At 53.7% G+C, this 17,716-nt stretch overlaps 1 protein-coding gene across 1 annotated transcript; it reads left to right on the top strand.

Annotated features, from left to right (window-relative positions):
• The first annotated feature begins 242 nt into the window (after positions 1-242).
• Positions 243-1,511, top strand: EXOSC6 (exosome component 6). Its single transcript, XM_054579022.1, has one exon. It carries the CDS (start codon positions 250-252, stop codon positions 1,066-1,068), a length of 819 nt encoding a protein of 272 aa, XP_054434997.1. The 5' UTR covers positions 243-249; the 3' UTR covers positions 1,069-1,511.
• The last annotated feature ends 16,205 nt before the right edge of the window (positions 1,512-17,716 follow it).

Here is a 17,716-nt window from a genome sequence, read left to right as displayed (position 1 = left end):
TCCTGGGACTGCCCCTGGTCCGGGAGGCTATACAACCCAGCCGGGCCATCCCAGGGCCCACTTAACGCGGACCTACCCAGTTGAATCCATCTGCGGAGCCCTGCCCGTCCTTTGCAGCCCCAACGGCGCTGTGCAGCGCCCGCCGTTCTCCCTCCAGTATGGTAGGGGGCGCTGCGGCGCAGTTTGCCGCTATCCCGACAGCCCTCGCGAGAGTGCTCGGCGGAAGCGGTTCGCTCGCCAAGCGCCGCCATGCCGGGAGATCACCGCCGTATTCGGGGGCCGGAAGAGTCGCAGCCGCCGCAGCTGTACGCGGCGGAGGAGGACGAGGAGCCCGAGGCCCGTGACCCCACTCGGCTGCGGCCCGTGTACGCGCGGGCTGGGCTGCTGAGCCAGGCCAAGGGCTCAGCCTACTTGGAGGCGGGAGGCACTAAGGTGCTGTGCGCTGTGTCCGGGCCGCGCCAGGTCGAGGGCGGCGAGCGCGGCGGTGGCCCGGCGGGAGCGGGAGGCGAGGCCCCAGCCGCGTTGAGGGGACGCCTAATCTGTGACTTCCGCCGCGCACCTTTCGCTGGCCGCCGGCGCCACGCTCCCCAGGGCAGCGGCGAGGAACGCGAGCTTGCGTTGGCCCTGCAGGAGGCTCTGGAGCCGGCTGTGCGCCTGGGCCGCTACCCACGTGCGCAGCTCGAGGTGTCAGCTCTGCTGCTGGAAGACGGTGGCTCGGCGCTGGCCGCTGCGCTCACTGCCGCCGCGCTTGCCTTGGCCGACGCGGGCATTGAGATGTACGACCTGGTGGTGGGCTGCGGCCTGAGCCGCGCGCCGGGCCCCGCACCCACCTGGCTGCTGGACCCCACGCGGCTCGAGGAGGAACGAGCCGCCGCCGGCCTCACTGTGGCGCTCATGCCCGTGCTCAACCAGGTGTCTGGGCTGCTGGGGAGTGGGGAGGGGGGACCGACCGAGAGCTGGGTCGAAGCTGTGCGCCTGGGCCTCGAGGGCTGCCAGCGCCTCTACCCTGTACTACAGCAGTGCCTGGTGCGGGCTGCCCGCCGGAGGGGTGCCGCTGCCGCGTCCTGAACAAGAAGCCAGAGGAATGACGGACGCCCCACGAAGGTACCCGCACCGTCGGCTTCCAGACTGCACCTCCTTGAGAAGTCTGAGCACGAGGGAGGATTTGGGGAGGTGCACACAGAACTGATGCACTGAATCGCTATGTTGGAACGATTTTTTGCAACCTGTTCTGTTAAAGATACTCTTCTGCTGGAGCTGGCTCCCCACTGTGACCTAATTAAGAAACCTACGAATGCAGTGGGACTCCCAGGTTGGAAAGGACTTCAGCTGAACTTACGTGGAAGCCTGGACCTGAAGGTACTACTGTCCTGTAAGGGATGGACCCTATGCAAGCCTGCCAGTAACTTCCTCCTGTGTAACGGGGCTGCTTTTGAGAGAACGGACAAGGGGGCTGTGCCTCTCTCTTATCAGAGCTAAAACAAAACACAAACCCTTTTATACCTGAAAAAGCCTTCTATTGTGGTTCTTCTTGGTCCAGGATTTAAAAGAGCAAGGCTCTTCTGAGTTGGGTAGTGTGTTCTTGGACTCCTGGTGTCCCGCATTGTCTAAATTGTACCCTGTCCCTTAGTGTAACAGGAGGAGACAGGCTGAGATAAAAGAAGCTGCAGGGGCCGATGTAGGGAAATGTACTTTGTAAGAGAAGCTGCCCTCAAGTACCAAAGTCAGGGCTAATGCTGAAGTGAGGCAAGAGTGGGGCAGGTTTTGTGGACCCAGCAGCATTCTGGGTGTGCCCCCAGCCTCTGGTTTGGTGCTGGGAGAGACCACAGCTACGGGTCGGGTAGCTGTAAAGGGTTTGGGTCTCCGTGGAAGCCCGATCCTAGGCATCCTTGGTCTTGTGCCGAGCAGCACAGCCAGAGGCGGCCTCCATGGCTGATAAGAAGTGGGGAACTGGACAGGCTTCCTTAGGTGGTGTCTTTTATCCTGTCTCAGCTCTTGGGAGGGCGGTAAACTGCCAGGAGAGTTGGTGCTGGCCATTCCGTAGGGCAGAGCCAGCCTGGCTGACCACAGGGTGGGATCTTCCCAGGGTGGCTCCTAAGCCCCATAGGTTTGTGCTCAGGTCTGGATTGGAGGAAAGCAGGGCAGCCTGGTCCCATCTCTGTGCCCTGGTTTGGTATGAGCTTCTGAACTTGAGTGTCTTGGGCCTGCTCAGCTTTTCTAGGAACGGCTGGCCTGGAGCAGCCCAAGGACCAGAATGAGACTCAAGAGACCAAACCAAGAACCCGTGACCAGGGAAAAGAAATACAAACTTTATTTTTCCCCTTCTGTCATACATGTTTCCAAAGCAAATATGAAATAGAAAGTATCACCCCAGCAAGAGACAATAGAAACAAGGACATAAAAATGATACCCTTACACTGAAGGATGGCTTTGTAGGGTATATGGAGTATCTGGACCCAAAAGGGATTGTGTGGGGTACATGCCGGGGACCTTAAAGCTCAGTTTCAGATGAAGGGGAACAGGAGGTTTCCTGTACACCACTGTGGCTGGAGAAAGCTACGGCTGGGGGACCGGGGTGGGGAGCTGCTGTGGGATGCGCCCCACCCTGAGGACTGCTGGGGCCCCGAGGGGCGGAGCCTGTGAGCAGTACCTGCAGTCAGAGAGGGCCAGTGGTGCTTCCGGGGGCCCTGTCCAGCTGCCCTTCGCAAGGCTGGGCCCCACTTCTTGAGGATGGTGCTGGACAGTTGTTCTGTACCCCACCCCTGCCAGCTCCCGCACTGTCATCTGGATCATGACCTCCAAAGCCAAAGCCACCATTATGGGGAGGCTTCCCAACTGGTCTGGCTGAGCTGTGCCGCCACTTCATTGTCTTCATTCCAGAATGGGGGCCTCCAGTTACACAGGTGCCACTAGGAAGCCTTAAAACAACCACACAAGGCAAAGAAGGGTGCTGCCTGGCACGGCGCCTGGAGCGGAGGAGCCTGGAGGGGTTTTAACCTACTGGCTGCCCTCCTGGTCTGATTCGTGATTCTTCACCTGCAGAAGAAGCAGAAGCGGAACTCTGGCCTCACCAGGAAGGCTGGGAGGCACGGGATGGCTAGGAAAGGGAGGGCCACCTGCTGCTTATCCCAGCCCCCACCCCCAGCTTCCTTTTTTGGCAGCTCAGAGCAACTCTAGATTCTTCTGAGACTTGGGATCCCAGAACCATCACACAAAAGAAAAGACTCTCTCCATCCAGCCCAGCCTTCCCAGATGTGACCCAGGCCTGGGCAGCAGCAGTAAAGGGCCCTCTGGAGCCCAGCAGGCCACTGGGTAGAGGAAGGGAAGCTGGGCAGCTCGGCACTGCCACCGCCCCACAGGAGCCCAGCCTCGCCGAGATGGCCCACACCCCAGCGGGGGTTGGCCCACCTCAGGGACTGCTTGTGGGGGAGGAGGATATGACAGGGCAGGGCACGTGTGGGCTCTCGGATGCTGCACAAAAGGCTGGTATCAGGTCCAAGTTTGGATGTTCTCCATCCAGGAAGGTATTTTTCCACCGCTTTCCTGGGGAGCATGGTACCGTGTAGACATCCTAAAGACTCTGGGGCAGCGAGTCGGGGCAGGGGCAGGAAAAGGGCAGAAATCTGGGTTTTAACAAGCTTGCCAGGTGTTTCTAAGACGAGGGAGCCGGGGCCATGAGGCATACCTGTGACTTTTCCTCTACAATACTCAAGGCCCATGCCCTGCCTCCCAGGCGGAGGTGGTATTTCAGCCCAGAACTGGCCCAGCTGACCGACTGAACCTGAGTTGAGGGGCTAAGCAGGGTGCAGGCCGTATTCTGGGCATTTCTTGTGGAGGAGGATAGGCCTCCCCACATCCACCTCTCTGGGTTCCGACACAAACCCTAGTCCCTCCCCTGCTCACAGAGGCCTCAAGACCCAAACACAAGGAGGGTGAGGATGGGGGAGGCCCCAGGCCACCTACTGCCTCCTCCGGGTCTGTGCTGTGCTCCGTGCTGCCTGCCTCTGCGTAGGCCTGGGATTCAGTGGTTCTGTAGGAGGAACCCTTAATTCCAGGGCCCCTATTCTCTTCACTGCCTTCTGTCCCTGTGCAGGGAGAGTCACCAGTTAATGGCTAGGTCTGGCAGCCCTAACTGATCCCAGAGAGGCTGCTGGATGCCCAGCATTAATCTAGAGTGTCTAGGGCTTGTGAGGCAAGATGGGTTTGGGCTGGGACACTCCTCTGGCTCCAGATATCTACTGAGTGGGTTGGGGTCATAGGACCACGTAGAAGCCACAAGGATCTTCAAGCCACAGGAACAACCGGAGGGATTGGGGGTGGGGTGGGGTGGGATGAGGGGAGCCCTGCTAATAGAGCCCAAGGCAGGACTCCAGGTGCCCTGGGCACCTTCAGGAGGGGGAAAAGCTGGATGCTGCTCAGCGTGTGGGGTCCTAACCTGGAAGCAGGTCCCTCTTCCGGTCCATGTGCTCCAGGCTCTCCAGCAGGTGGTCCACCTGGGCTTTGATCTGGCTCAGCTCCTCCCTGATGGAGTGCAGCTCTTCAGCTGGGACTGTTGGGAAAGGATGCAGAGCAGATGCTCCACCAGGCCCAGGAGGCCCCGCCCTGGCCTGGCCTGGCAGATGAGGGCTGTGCCCCTTCACTCACCCTTTATCTGTCCTGGGGACATGGGGCTCTTCCTGGGGGCCCTGTGGGGGCTGAAGCTTCTCTTGACCCCCATTCCCGTGTGGGTCGTCCTGATCTTCACAGGGATGTGGTTGATGAGCGGAGGGATCCTCTGGTATTCGTACACCCTGTGGGACAGGACAGAGGGAGTCAGGCCAAGCAGGCCCTCCTGTTTGCCCAGACCAATGAGGCAGGACCCACTCACCTGTAGGGAACATCTTCTCTGTACAGCTTGTAGTCCAGGTCATAGTTACTGCTGCTGCGGCAGAGACAAATGAGGGAGGGCTCACTGCCCTGGGCCGGGGTCCTCACCCAGACTGCAGTTTAACTTGGGGAAATAGGTACGAAGCTTTTCCTTAGAATCCCAGGATCCTCCCCTGGAAGAGCCCTGAGGGACTTGATCGCGGTCGCTTTGGGAGACCCTAGCAAACCAGCTTCTCCATGGCTGGCCTCTGACAAGGAGGACCTTCCAGGTGGCAGGAAGGGGACAATCGCCCGCAGGCTTCTGGCCAGCCAGAGCTGGGCCCTCCAAAAGCTCTGCCTGACCCAGGCACTGCTGACATTCTGGATCTTAGACTGGCAAGGGATGAAAGGAAAAAGTTAAGTCAGGACCCAAAGCCATGGTGGGGGTGTGAGAGCCTTTAATCCTTGCGGAGGGATCACGAGGATGCTGGGCCCCTCATGGGCAGGGCAATCCGAGCAGGATGGGGGTATGGCCAGGCCCCCTTGCCCTTTGATCCAGGCCCTGGGAGAAAGGACCGGCCTGGAAGGTCCCAGGCTCTCACTGCCTGGCCTCACCCCTTCTCTCAATGCGCCATCACCTCCAGGGAACCGGTACCCAGGAGGGATGGGGAGATCAATGGAGAGCGACAACTGGGTCCTGGCCTGAGCAAAAAGTCCCGGTGGGGACACAGCTGCAGGAGCTTAGGGCGCTGCCTACGCCTGAGGCTTGAGTTGAGAGGAAATGTGATATACCGGGGGCAACAGTTTCTAAAACAACTTTGTGGTATCGAGTGCCCACAACCCCCGCTGAGGCCCGGCCCACGAGGGGCGGGGCCCATGGGGGCCACCGAGGCAGAGTGGAGGACATGGGGTGCCTTCCCCTATACCCCATAGAGTCCCCAGGCCTGCAGATAAGATTTCGTGCCACCCCTGCCCCTCCCGTTTCTGGTTTCACGCAGGCTGGGTGGGTGGCCTGGAAGTCTCAGGGATGCTGATTCCGGTGGTGGGAGGCCTGTCCTTGGAGAAAGGAAAGGGAGCCGGCAGAGTGTGGGGGCGTTGCACGGTCAGGGGCTGGGTGCCACACCATGCAGGAAACAGGCGGTCTCCTGACGGCTAGAAATGACCAGCTGGGACAGAACTCAAGGTGACAAGTTTCAGCAGAGCACCACCTTTCCGAGAAAATACTTGCTTGTCTGGTCCCCTCGGGCTGGCCAGGGGCTCTCTTACCCGGACTGGGTGGAGGCTTCAGCAGACCACCTGAATTGCCACGGCCAAGTTTACCGCACTGTAGCATCGGTGGTGGCTCAGTAGCAGAATTCTCGCCTGCTGCCCAGGAGTCCTGGATTTAATTCCTGGCCAATGCAAAGATCAATTCTTTCTTTTCCCCTTTACTACATTTTTTTCTAAAGTGACATTCTAATTAGATGGTAAAGGAATAGTATTTCACTGGCTCCCAAGTGCAGACTTGGGAGCTACCTGACTTGAAACAGACAGGATGGGCTTGGGGTTAGGAGTTTAGCCCGTAGCACTGCTATAGCAGCCTTTGCTGCAGACGGGGGGGCGGGGGGGAGGTGTCCCTCTGGGCCCGAGGGTCTCCCTGCTCTGCCCACCCCCGACCTTTGCTCAGTCTCAGCCAGGGCTGAGGCCTGTGCTCTGGACTTGTGGCCTTGCCCCTTTCTCCCTAAGGGGCAGCGGCCTGGTCACTGGTCTGCAGCCGTGTCAGTGCCAGTGGTCACAGTCTGCAAGCCCGGGCTTCCCACAAAAAGATAAATAAAGTGTGTCCTCAGGATGGTGGGATGAGCAGAGGTCGAGTCACTTCCTCAGGTGTCCTCAGGGTCAAGGACAAGGCTGGGGGTGGGGAGAGGGGACCAAGGGCAATTCTTCCACCGCAAATATTTCTCTCCAGGTTGACAAATTCCATGTTGAGGCCAAAATCACATGGCCTGGACTTGACCAGTGCTCACAAAGAGGCCATCCAGCAGCTCCGTGGTCACCAAGCTCCATGCTGAGTCTGTCCTTCCTCTGGGCAACATCGTACGAGGTCAGAGCCATAGCTGCCCACTCCTGCCTCCCCAGCCCCCAGGGACGCACTTCATTCACTCCACTGGAGTCCCCTTAAGGAGGCCACCCGCGCCCCAGGCCTTGGGTGCAGGGGCCGCTCTCCATGGAGTCCGAGCTCCCGTGGGACAACAGCCAGCAGCCCCCAGGGCTCCCCTGTTGCTGCGCCTGCTCCTCTTTGGGGGCCGGCAGGACCGAGTCCGAGCTTGCTGGGCAAGAGGGTGGTGGCAAAGGAGTATGAACTCTAAAGAAGGCAACTGGGACTAAAAAAAAGAATAAGGGGTTTGTTCAGCCTCCAAAGTGGCCAGGTTAAAAAATGGGGTGAGAGAACGGTGGGAGAGAGCCCCTTACCTCCCAGCGGACAGATCATCGTTACAAAACTGGGTTAACAGATATCCCTAGATAAGAGTCTCACACGGGAGACCGCTAACTGACAGACCGCATACGCAGTTCCGCATCACAGCAGACATGCAAGTTTAAAAAACTGGATTACCCACGAGCACACATCTATTCATAGCCCAAAGCAAATGCAACGGACAAGCTGCCACACTGGCATTTGTAGGGTGTCGCGGACCCTCAGGCTGCCACTGGCAGAGAGAGATTTGCCCTGATCTCTCCCTAGGTCAACCTGTCCTGGAGACCTGTCAGAGCAGCACCCCTGCCCTGCCATGGCACCCCACTTATGGACATATGAGCTGGGCACAATGCAAAAGGAGCCGGGATGCTTGGCACCAGAGTGTTTCCACGGATGCTGTTGCTAAGAGCGACCACCTGCTCACTGCCTTCCGCCTCCCCTGGTGGCAGGACAGAAACCACCCAATTGCCACCAAAGGGCCTGGAGCTCAGTGTGACCATCACAAATGCCCAGCCAAAGGACAAAGGACCCGCTGTGTTCACACATACCCTCCTTGTGCCCTTGAAAGTGGCACCTTGGCTGGCAGAAGTTGGTCACCAACTTTCTGAAAATGTTTAAAGTTTTCTTGAAGATTTCTTTAAGTTTCCCAAGTTACTGTCAAGATTTCACCCAGAAAGGTTCTTACTTGTTACTTCCCAAACACCTATACCTGGAAAAAGTCCCCCAAGAGCCTCCCAGGGTAAGGCTCCCCTGGGAGGATCCACACCCCCTGGCCACAGGTGGGAGGAGGGTCACCCTTCTCTCCTGCAGAATGGGGGCTGGGTGGCATCAGTGAGACAGGGCCTTACAGACAAAACAGGAGGCCCAGGGAGAAAGGACCTCCTCAGACACCACAGGGAGTAGGACAGGCAGCCTGAGCTGGGGTCCTTGTCCCAACCCAGGAGAACCCAAAGCCCAAACAGCCTCCCTCCCCAGCAGGCAGACTCACCAGGAGGTGACTGTGTCCCACTGCCTCTTCTGGCCTGGCCGGGCAGGGCTGGATCTGGGCTCTCGAGCCATGTCTAAATCTGAAGAGAGAGCAAGAGAGTGGGCAGAGCATGAGAGGAGAAAAGGAGAGAGGGAGGGAAGGGTGCAGGAGGAAGGGCCAAGTGCATGTGGGCTCCCGCTTGCTTCCTGGGCTGGCCCTTCCCTGCTTCTCAGCCCTGATGTGGGCAGTGTGCCCTGAAAGGCAGTAATGAGCAGCCTGGCCTGGCCTCCTATGGACCCGGGGACCTTCTACCCTGGGCTGGACTCAGGCTCCGGGGACACCATCTTCATCCTCAGAGGACCATGGCGCTGAGATGAATCCCCCCACCGTGGAGTATCAACAACTTGAGACAACCATGGGAGAGGACTGCTTACCTCCCAATACAATTACTTACAAAAGGGACTCTATACCACAGGTATCTCCCAGGCCCTGGAATTTGGGGGTGGTACCATCCAAATGCAGGAGGGCAGATGCCTGTGATCCTTGTGTCCCCTGAGGAGACATGCAGCCTGAGTCCGGGTTAATTCTTGAGTGTCCTCCAGCTGCCTGTCTGCCCACCACCTGCCTGCCCTGCTGCCAGGTCCCACACCCCCAGCTGCCTCTGGGCTAAGCCCGTGGGCTGGCTGCATCTGAAATGGCCAGAGTGCTCTGAGTGAGAAACCAAGCAACCAGCCAGCCTGGGTCAGGGAGCTGACACCCACTGCCCTCTCTCGGTGGGGAAGTCAAGAGTCAGCCGAACCCAGCTCAGGAGAGGGCTGAGAAGTCAAGCAATGTAGCCATCCGTGCTCCAGCCATGGGCAGATTGTCTCATTTCTGGGTTTTTTCAGTGTTTACCACTCTAGATATGGAGGCAGAAGGAGGGGAATCCTGTTTACCGCTATAGCCCTGCAGCCCACTCAGGGCCTGCCATTTAGTAGGTGTTCAGAGTATGTCTGCTGGATACATGAATGGAACGCCATTAAATCACCTCTGGTTTTTGTCTATGGGTTTGGATCAGACCCCGGAGTTTCACCTATGACTTTGAGGCCCCTCCTGGAGCCCACCCCTTTCTTCCTGAACCTGTGGTCACCACCCATGGCCCGCTTTGGCTGTCAAGGCAGTAATGGGATTCAAAGGAGCTATAGGAGTGCTCCTTTGGGGACACATTCAGAAAGGCCTCAGAAGGGCATTGGAGGAAAGCACGTGGATCTACACAGTTCTAGCACTTGCAAAGGCTATGTCCCTGGACTCGACAGGGCACATACTGCATTAGGCCACACTACCAAGACAGGGAGTCATAGCCTCTCTGCCTAATACACAGAAACAAGCACAGGGAGGCTGCTGAAATGAAGAGACAAAGAAACATGGCTCAAATGAAAGAATAGATCAGAATTCCAGAAAAAGAAGTAAACTAAATGGAGATGAGCAATTTATCAGAGGCACAATTCAAAACATTGGTTATAAGGATGCACAGGGAACTTAGTACCACAACAGCATAAAAGAGACCAAGACAGAAATGGAGGATGTACTAATGGAAATAAAGAAAAATTCACAAGGAATCAACAATAGAATGGAGGAAGCTGAGAATCAAAACAATGGTATGGAAAATAAGGAAACAAAAAACAACCGATCGGAACAAGAAGAAAAAAAGAGTCCAAAAAAAATGAGGACAGTGGAAGGAGCCCTCTGGGACAACTTCAAGCACATCAACATTCGCATCAGAGGAGTGCCAGAAGAAGAGAAAGAGCAAGAAATTGGAAATCTATTTGATATAATAATGAAAGAAAACTTCCCTAATTTGGTAAAGGCAATAGACATGCAAATCCAGGAAGCACAAAGAGTCCCAAACAAGATGGACACAAACAAGCCCACTCCAAGACACATCATAATTAAAATGCCAGAGGTTAAAGATAAAGAGAGAATCTTAAAAGCAACAAGAGAAAATAAGTTAGTTACCTACAGGAGAGTTCCCGTAGACTGTCAGCTGATTTCTCAAAAGAAACTTCGCAGGCTAAAAAGGATTGGCAAGAAATATTCAAAGTCATGAAAAGCAGGGACGTACAGCCAAGATTGCTCTACCCACAAAGCCATTGTTCAGAATTGAAGGGCAGATAAAGAGCTTCCCAGACAAGAAAAAAACTAAAGGTGTGCATCATCACCAAACCATTATCATATGAAATGTTAAAGGAACTTACTTCAGACAAGGAAGATCAAAACTATGAACACTAAAATGGCAATAAACACATAGCTATCAACAATTGAATCTAATAAACAAGCTAAGCAAACAAGAAGAACAGGGACAGGATCATGGGTACAGAGAGCGTTTTGATGGTTGTCAGATGGGAGGGGAATGTGGGGAAATGGGTGAAGAGGTGAGAGGATTAAGAAGTACAAATAGGTGGTTACAGAATAGCCATGGGGACGTCAGGTACGGTACAGGAAGTGAGTAGCCAAAGGACATATATACATGGCACATGGACATGAACATAGGGGTGGGGACAGCCTGAGGGAGTGGGGAGTGCTGGGTGGGGGGCCAAAGAGGGGAAAATTAGGACCATTGTAACAGCATAATTAATAAAATATAATTTAAAAGAAAAAAAGGAAATGAAGTATACAATTTTTAAAAAAGACAGTAATGAACCTGAGCTTCCTCCTTTTTCTATTCCCCAGACTTCCTGCAATGCGCTCACCAAGAGCACCTGCCGCTGTGGCCAGGAGACTGGCGATGATGCCCCCGCGGCACCGCCGGTCCAGGTGAGTAACGGGGAGGAAGCTGGCGATTCGGCATCCCCACTCTTGGCCCCCGTCTTCCCTTTCTGACTAGGATTCATTCACCCAAGAAAGTGCTCAACAAATGCCCACACACCAAGGTAAAACACCTGCACTTCCTTTTTGTCTGGTTTTTTGTCTGTTCTTTTAGCATACTCGTGGTCACATTCACAGTTGCAGTGTCCAGAGGGACAGAAAATCACACCCATGTCTACTGCACGGGGCATCAGTGCATGGGCACTTATAAAAGCCTGCTGTGCCCAAGCCAAGAAGGCCCAGCTTGCCGTTCACTTTGGGCTGTACATCATCACTATCCCTTAAATCTAGAAATACCCAAGAGGCATCAATCACGAGACCAATTTTTGGGTCCAGTGGGAAAAATCATTCATGGCCATCAAGTTGCCTGTCGAGGCTGGTTATCATGAGGGGCTGGTGGAGTGTCTGGGAAGTTCACCGTCAGTGGCAAACCGTGTACAAGTGTGTGGTGGCATCTTCTTCGACACCTGCCACTTGCAGCGCAGAGCAGGCAAGCATGGGGTCATGGATGGGCCCCACACCCGTTCAGGGGCTGTGTTGGTCAAGATTCTCTTCCAGAGAAACAGAACCAATAGGATGTACGTTCAGATAGGAAGAGATTTTTTATGAGGAATTGGCTCACATCATTAGGGAGGCTGACCAACCCCAAGAACTGCCGTGGGCGACCCGGAGACCTAGCAGGGCCGGTGGTGGTACAGTTCCAGCCTGAGGACCAGCAGGATCCAGACTCAAGAACTGTGGCAGTTTCAGTTCAAATCTGAAGGCAGGAGAAAACTGATGTGCCAGTTCAAGGCGGTTAGGCAGAATATTCCATCTTACTCTTGGAAAGGTCAATCTTTGTTTTATTCAGGCTTTCAACTGATTAGTCAGCCTATTCAAATGTTAATGTCATCCATAAACACCATAACATACTCCCCCAGAATAATGTTTAGCCAAATATCTGGGCACCTCATGGCCCAGTTAAGTTGACACAAAATTAACCAATATAAAATTAACCAACAGCGGGAAGTGGGGTGGAGGTCTTTGCCTGCATCATCTCATTTAATCCTCATGACAACCTCGCAGGGTAGATAATAATAGTACCTCCAACTTAGAGAAAGGCTACTGTATGCTTTTAGGGTCACGTGGAGAGCAAGTTAGGAGGGCAATGACATCTCAGCCCCCTGTCTCACAACCGCTACGGTGTTCCTAGGAGTTAGAGGACTCACTCAGAGACACTTAGCTACAAGCAGAGCCTGGTTCTGGCTGTGCCTCCGGGCCATGCTACCATTACACAGGGCTGCTGCATCACCTGCTCTACCCCGCACAGAACGCAGTGGCTGGCGAAGCCCCTTGTTAGAGCATGAGGCTGACATGGCCAGCACTGCCGGCTGGAGTCCGGGTGCACCAGACTTGAGTCATTCTTTTGGCCAGTCCACATTTGAGCCCCCTCCTGTGTTAGAGGTGTCCCCAGCTTTGAGGCAGAACCTGCCTCCCATGAAAGAAGATAAAAATGTCCCTTTCCCAGCCTTCCTTGCAGCTAAGGCCTGGGCACATTTCCTGGCCCCTCCAATCAGGCCCACATGCCCAACTTTGAATTAAACCTGCTGATGTGAAGGAGCACATCTCAGGAATCGACAGTGACAGTGGCAGCAACTACACCCAGCTTTCCAAGGCGATGGGAACTCCATCCCACGTTGGTGATGCTGACTGTGGCGTCTGTGCCCAGCAGAGGCAGTAAGTCTCTCTTAGATTTGACCTTTTAACGTGCTGGGTCTCCTGGGAACTAACCACTATCTTCAACAAATTCCTTTTCTGCTTGGAGTCTCCAGAATCAGCCTCTGTTGCTTAGAACTAAGAACCTCGATTGATACAAAAGAAAACGAGGAGCCAGTGTGGCTCAGTTGGTGGGAATGTTGTTCCACAAACGGAAAGGTCCCGGGTTCGATTCCCAGTCAGGGCACATGCCTAGGTTGCAGATTCAGTTCCCAGCTGGTCCGGGTTTGTGTGAGAGGCACCTGATTGATGTTTCCCTCTCACATCAATGTTTCCCTCCCACATCAAAGTTTTCCCCCCTCTATCTCTAAGATAAAATCAATAAGCATGTCCAGGGGTGAGGATTTAAAAAAAAAAAGAACTAGGAGTGGATGGAGTGAGAAGCCTGGAGGGAAAAGGAGGATGACGTAAGGCTGGCAAGCGGTCAGAGGACAGTGAAAATCCAGCGAGGATCAAGGGAGAGGACACCAGCAGCCCGTGGCATGCCATGGTGATGCAGTCAATCCTGCGGTCCCCCCAGAGCAAAGCACCCATCAAAGGCAAGGCTTTGGGGCCTGCTGGCTCCTGCTGCAGAAGAGTATAAAGATAACCCTGAAGTCAAGGGCCACTGGGCAGGGTGTTTATGCTAGTGGCACTATGTGGCTTAAAGGAAAAAAAAAGACAAGCTTGAAGTCCAAATTCTCAGCTCAAGGCATGGTTAGAAAACCAGGGAATTTTTGTAACTTGCAACTGCAAGGGTGAGAGAGTAGGCCAAACTTAAAGCATGATCAGTGGTTATAAAGTGACACCATCAGGTGGCTTCACATGCTTGCTGGTCTCTGTGGGAAGATGTGGAGGACTTAGTTTGTCCCCCTCCCCCACGGAGCCTCCCTTGGTCATCCTGAAGGGCCTGGGGGCAGGCACTCACTAGCCCTTTGTCAGACCCACACCCCAGGCATCCAGGGCCCTTCTCAACCCCCCTTGTCGTTAGTGGCTGGGCTGCAGGGCGGTTGGTGGCTGTGGGTGGGTGGCCTGGGCACCACTCCCAGGCCCATAGCACCCTCCTGGTGAGCGTCCGCCGCCCTGCTCCCTGAGCTGGCCGCCTGGAGGCCAGCGCCCCGGGTGAGCTGGGCCTCAGGCAGCCTGCGCTCGCCCGCACCCCCATCCCACGTGTGCACCCGTGGCCAGCAGCAAGCATTTCCCCGAGTAATAATCTTGTAATGGTCTTGTAACCACCTCGCCCCGAAGGAGTCCCCTGGCGTGCCCTACCCCACCTCCCTGTGTTTTCTCTGGACTGAAACAACAAGTGAGACCCCGGCAGGACCCAGAGGGCCAATGACTGCAAATCTGGGATGAGCATTGAATCACCAAAAGAACCGAGAGATTTTGCTCATTTATATTGGCAAAAACCTCGGAAAGTGATCCAGGAGTGGGTTCTGAGGGTGGACACTGGGGAAGGAAGAAAATAATGTTTTTGGGATTGAATATATTGATATTTAGGATTCTGTGTGGCTTATTTGAGTAGCTAGGATGGTTCTAATTGTTCATGCTGATGCTTGCTTAAAACTTGGACTCAGTTGTGGCCAAATAATATGAGCTAATAGCTAATCATAATAAGGAGAATGAGAATAGCTAGGACTTACTGAGCATTTGCTGTCCGCCAGGCAGTTTCAAGCACTGTACTTATTTAAAATTTATTTAGTTAACAAATGGAGTTTAGATGGTATAATGTTGATGAAGGAATAAAAAAATTAGGTCACTAGCTTAGCTGAGCTAATATTCATCAGTGTTTACCAGTCTCACCAGGCACTGTCCCAAATACTTTAATATATTCACTCGTTTTATTATCCTCATCTCACAGAAAACAAGGCAGAGAGGTGCTGTAGGAACGGGGCTGCACAGCCGGAGGTGAGTTTGAATGCAATGCACTTGACTCCTCCCCAAACCCCCCACCCCCCACCCGGGTCTGTGGAAATATTGTCTTCCAGGGGACCAGTCTTTGGTGCCAAAAAGGTTGTGCGCCGCTGTGTTAGGGGGACCAACTGTCCTGGTTTGCTTGGGACGGAGGGGTTTCCCAGTGTTAGGCACGATAGGTAGGACACCAAGGCAGGGAGGAGGAGAGAGACATGTCTCATGTCAACTCAGCCGTCCTGAGCCTGGTCCGACAACATTGCCAGGTGTTCCAACAACACAAGAAACACTACGTTAGCCCTGGAAGAGGGAAGCCCTTGAAATTCTATGTATCGTTTCCACTATCTGAGAAAGAACACCCTTGAAACTGTGTATTCATCCCAAGGTCTAGGCGGGGGAAGAGGAGGGGGTCCCCGGAGCCCAAAGAAGAAGCCCATAAAACAACTTTGGTTAATTGCCTACCGCTGTTCATTATCTGTTTTAGAGGGAGTCCCTAGTGCCTACAGAAAGAGCCATAAGTAACTTTGGGTAGCTGCCCAAGCTTTAATTAACTGTCTCCTGTCATGTATCTCTTTTACAACAAGAGGAACAAATAAAGTCTGGAGCAAGACAAGGATTTGGGCTCACAGACCCCCACACATACCTACGTTTGGTAGTCACATCCACCTGGGAAAGCTGGTACCACCTTTATGCATCAATCAATATGTAACATCTTCACCCCCATCCCACCAACTCTACAAGTCCTTAGAACAAAGGACCTGGTGCTCTTGACCCCCTTGCCCTGCTTTGCCCGGAACCTGTGCCTTTCACCCCCACCTCAGCAAGGCCTGTTCTCTTCCATGAGAACCTATCACTAATAAACCCTGCTTGCACGCTAATAGATTTACTGATCTGTAATTCTTTACTGTGTCAGCAAGAAGAACCGAGTTTCTCCTGTAACACCAACATGTGGGACTTCGAATGCTAAAACTGGAATGGTTCCAGGCAAATTGAGACAACTGTTCCCCCTCCATGTTAAGTTGCCCAAAGTCACACAGTTAGCAAGTGGCAGAGCCTGGCCCCAAATTCAAGGGGTATGACTCTAGACCCAAGCTCTCTGCCTCTCTCTACCCATGGTTCTCGAACCAGAGCCTGCATTTGAAGTATCTGGAGGTCTTGTTAAAACCCGGATAGCCTGTCTCATCTTCAGAGTTTCCCCAGGACAAAACTAACTTTGGGGCAGCTGAGAATTTGCTTCTCTAACATGTTCCCAGGTGATGCCAATGCTACTGGTCCAAGGACCAACATGGAGAACCACAACATTGTGCTAACTTGCCTCGGGACAAGAAGATTGCCGTGGATTCACCAGGTAGGACCTGCTCACTGCCACCTCCACCTGCAAACCCTGAGGAGGCCCTGAAGCCATGTCTTTTGCTATTACATTGAGAAATACACTGATGAGGGACATATGATAGTGGCAGGGATGCTGAGGGGAAAGGCTGCAGCAGAATGGGAATCTGGTGCCTGGGGCGTCAGAGCCTCGGGGGCCCTGGGCTGCCAGCGCTGGTGGCCCCAGCAGAGGCGGGCTGCCCTAAAGGCAGCCCCAGGGTCGGCGCTGCTGGAGTGTACTCTGCAGTTCCGCGCCTGCAGCATGATGCAGGGGTCCGCCCAGGCTGGCTTTTCGGCAGAATCTGGGCCACTATTTCTGGCCGCATAGGTGCCCAGCCTGGCTCTCTGACTCCCCCGAGGGTCCTGTGACTGACCGTTGTCCTTTTTGAGTTTTCAAGTTGAGGTGAAGTTTTCCTAACATGAAATCAATCAGTGTGGTGGCTTTTAGTACGTTCGTAGTTACGATTGGTCTACGTTCCACATTTATTTAAGTTCTACAACATTTTTATCATTCCAGGATAAAACCTGTACCCGTTAAGCAGCTATTCCCCATTCTCCTGCTGCTGCTGGCAAACACCAATCTATTTTATTTCAATGGGTTTTCCTGTCCTGAATATTTCATATAAAAGGAATCATACAATATGTGACCTCTTGTGACTAGTTTCTTTCACTGAAAATAACATCTTCAAGGTTCACCCACCTTGTGGTATGTATCAGTACTTCATTCCTTTTAATGGCTGGATAATACTTCATGCACACACCACAGGTTTCCTACACATTCATCCATTGGTGGACATTTGGGTTGTTTTTACCTTTTGGCTATTGTGAATAATGCTGCTATGAACTTTGTGTATAGGAACTTGTTTAAATTCTTGTTTTCAATTCTCTTGGGTACATCCTTATGAGTGAAATTGCTGCATCATATGGCAGTTGTGTTTAACTTTTCGAGGAATTGCCAAACTGTTTTTTAACAGTGGCTGCACCATGTTACATCCCCACCAACGGTGTATGAGGGTGCCAGCTGGTCCACGTTTTCATCAACACTTGTTATTGGCTGTTTCTTTGGAAACAGCCTTCCTAATGAGTTTGAGGTGGTATCGCCTTGCGGTTTGCTCCGGATTTCCTAATGGCTAGCGATGTTGCTCACTTTTCATGTGCTTGTTGGGCACTTGAGTGTCATTTTGGAGAACTAACTATTCAAGTCCTTTGCTCGTTTTTGAATCATTGTCCTTAGGATAAATTCCTTCTCTGCCATGACTAGCCAGAGCTGTTTCTATCGGTTGCAACTAAGAATTGTGATTGATACACTTCTCCCCACCCCACGGCCCCAGGCCACACTTCTCCCTCCAACCAGCAAAGCCACGCCACGTGGGCACATGACAGTATGCAAGTGCGCCGTGGCACCTTCCGGACAGTAAGGACATGCCTGCCTGGATCCTCTCACCACCGTAGGCAGAGGAGGGAGACATAACAGACCCCCGGGCAGATAATCACGAGGGAAGAAGGAACAGGAGAAGCAGGCAGATAGAGCAAAGGCAGAGGGTGTGAATGGGACACAAAGCCAGCAGAGGCAGTGGCGAGAGGAGCTGGAGCAA

The sequence above is a fragment of the Pteronotus mesoamericanus genome, unplaced genomic scaffold (genome assembly GCF_021234165.1).
Source record: "Pteronotus mesoamericanus isolate MK-2021 breed Mesoamerican mustached bat unplaced genomic scaffold, CSHL_Meso_final contig_52, whole genome shotgun sequence".
NCBI lineage: Eukaryota > Metazoa > Chordata > Mammalia > Chiroptera > Mormoopidae > Pteronotus > Pteronotus mesoamericanus.
Note: the sequence above shows the minus strand (reverse complement) of the source record. Positions and strands in the feature narration are given on the sequence as shown.

Coding starts and splice junctions, on each gene's coding strand:
- EXOSC6 (XM_054579022.1), top strand. CDS start 250: ATGCCGGGAGATCACCGCCGTATTCGGGGGCCGGAAGAGTCGCAGCCG.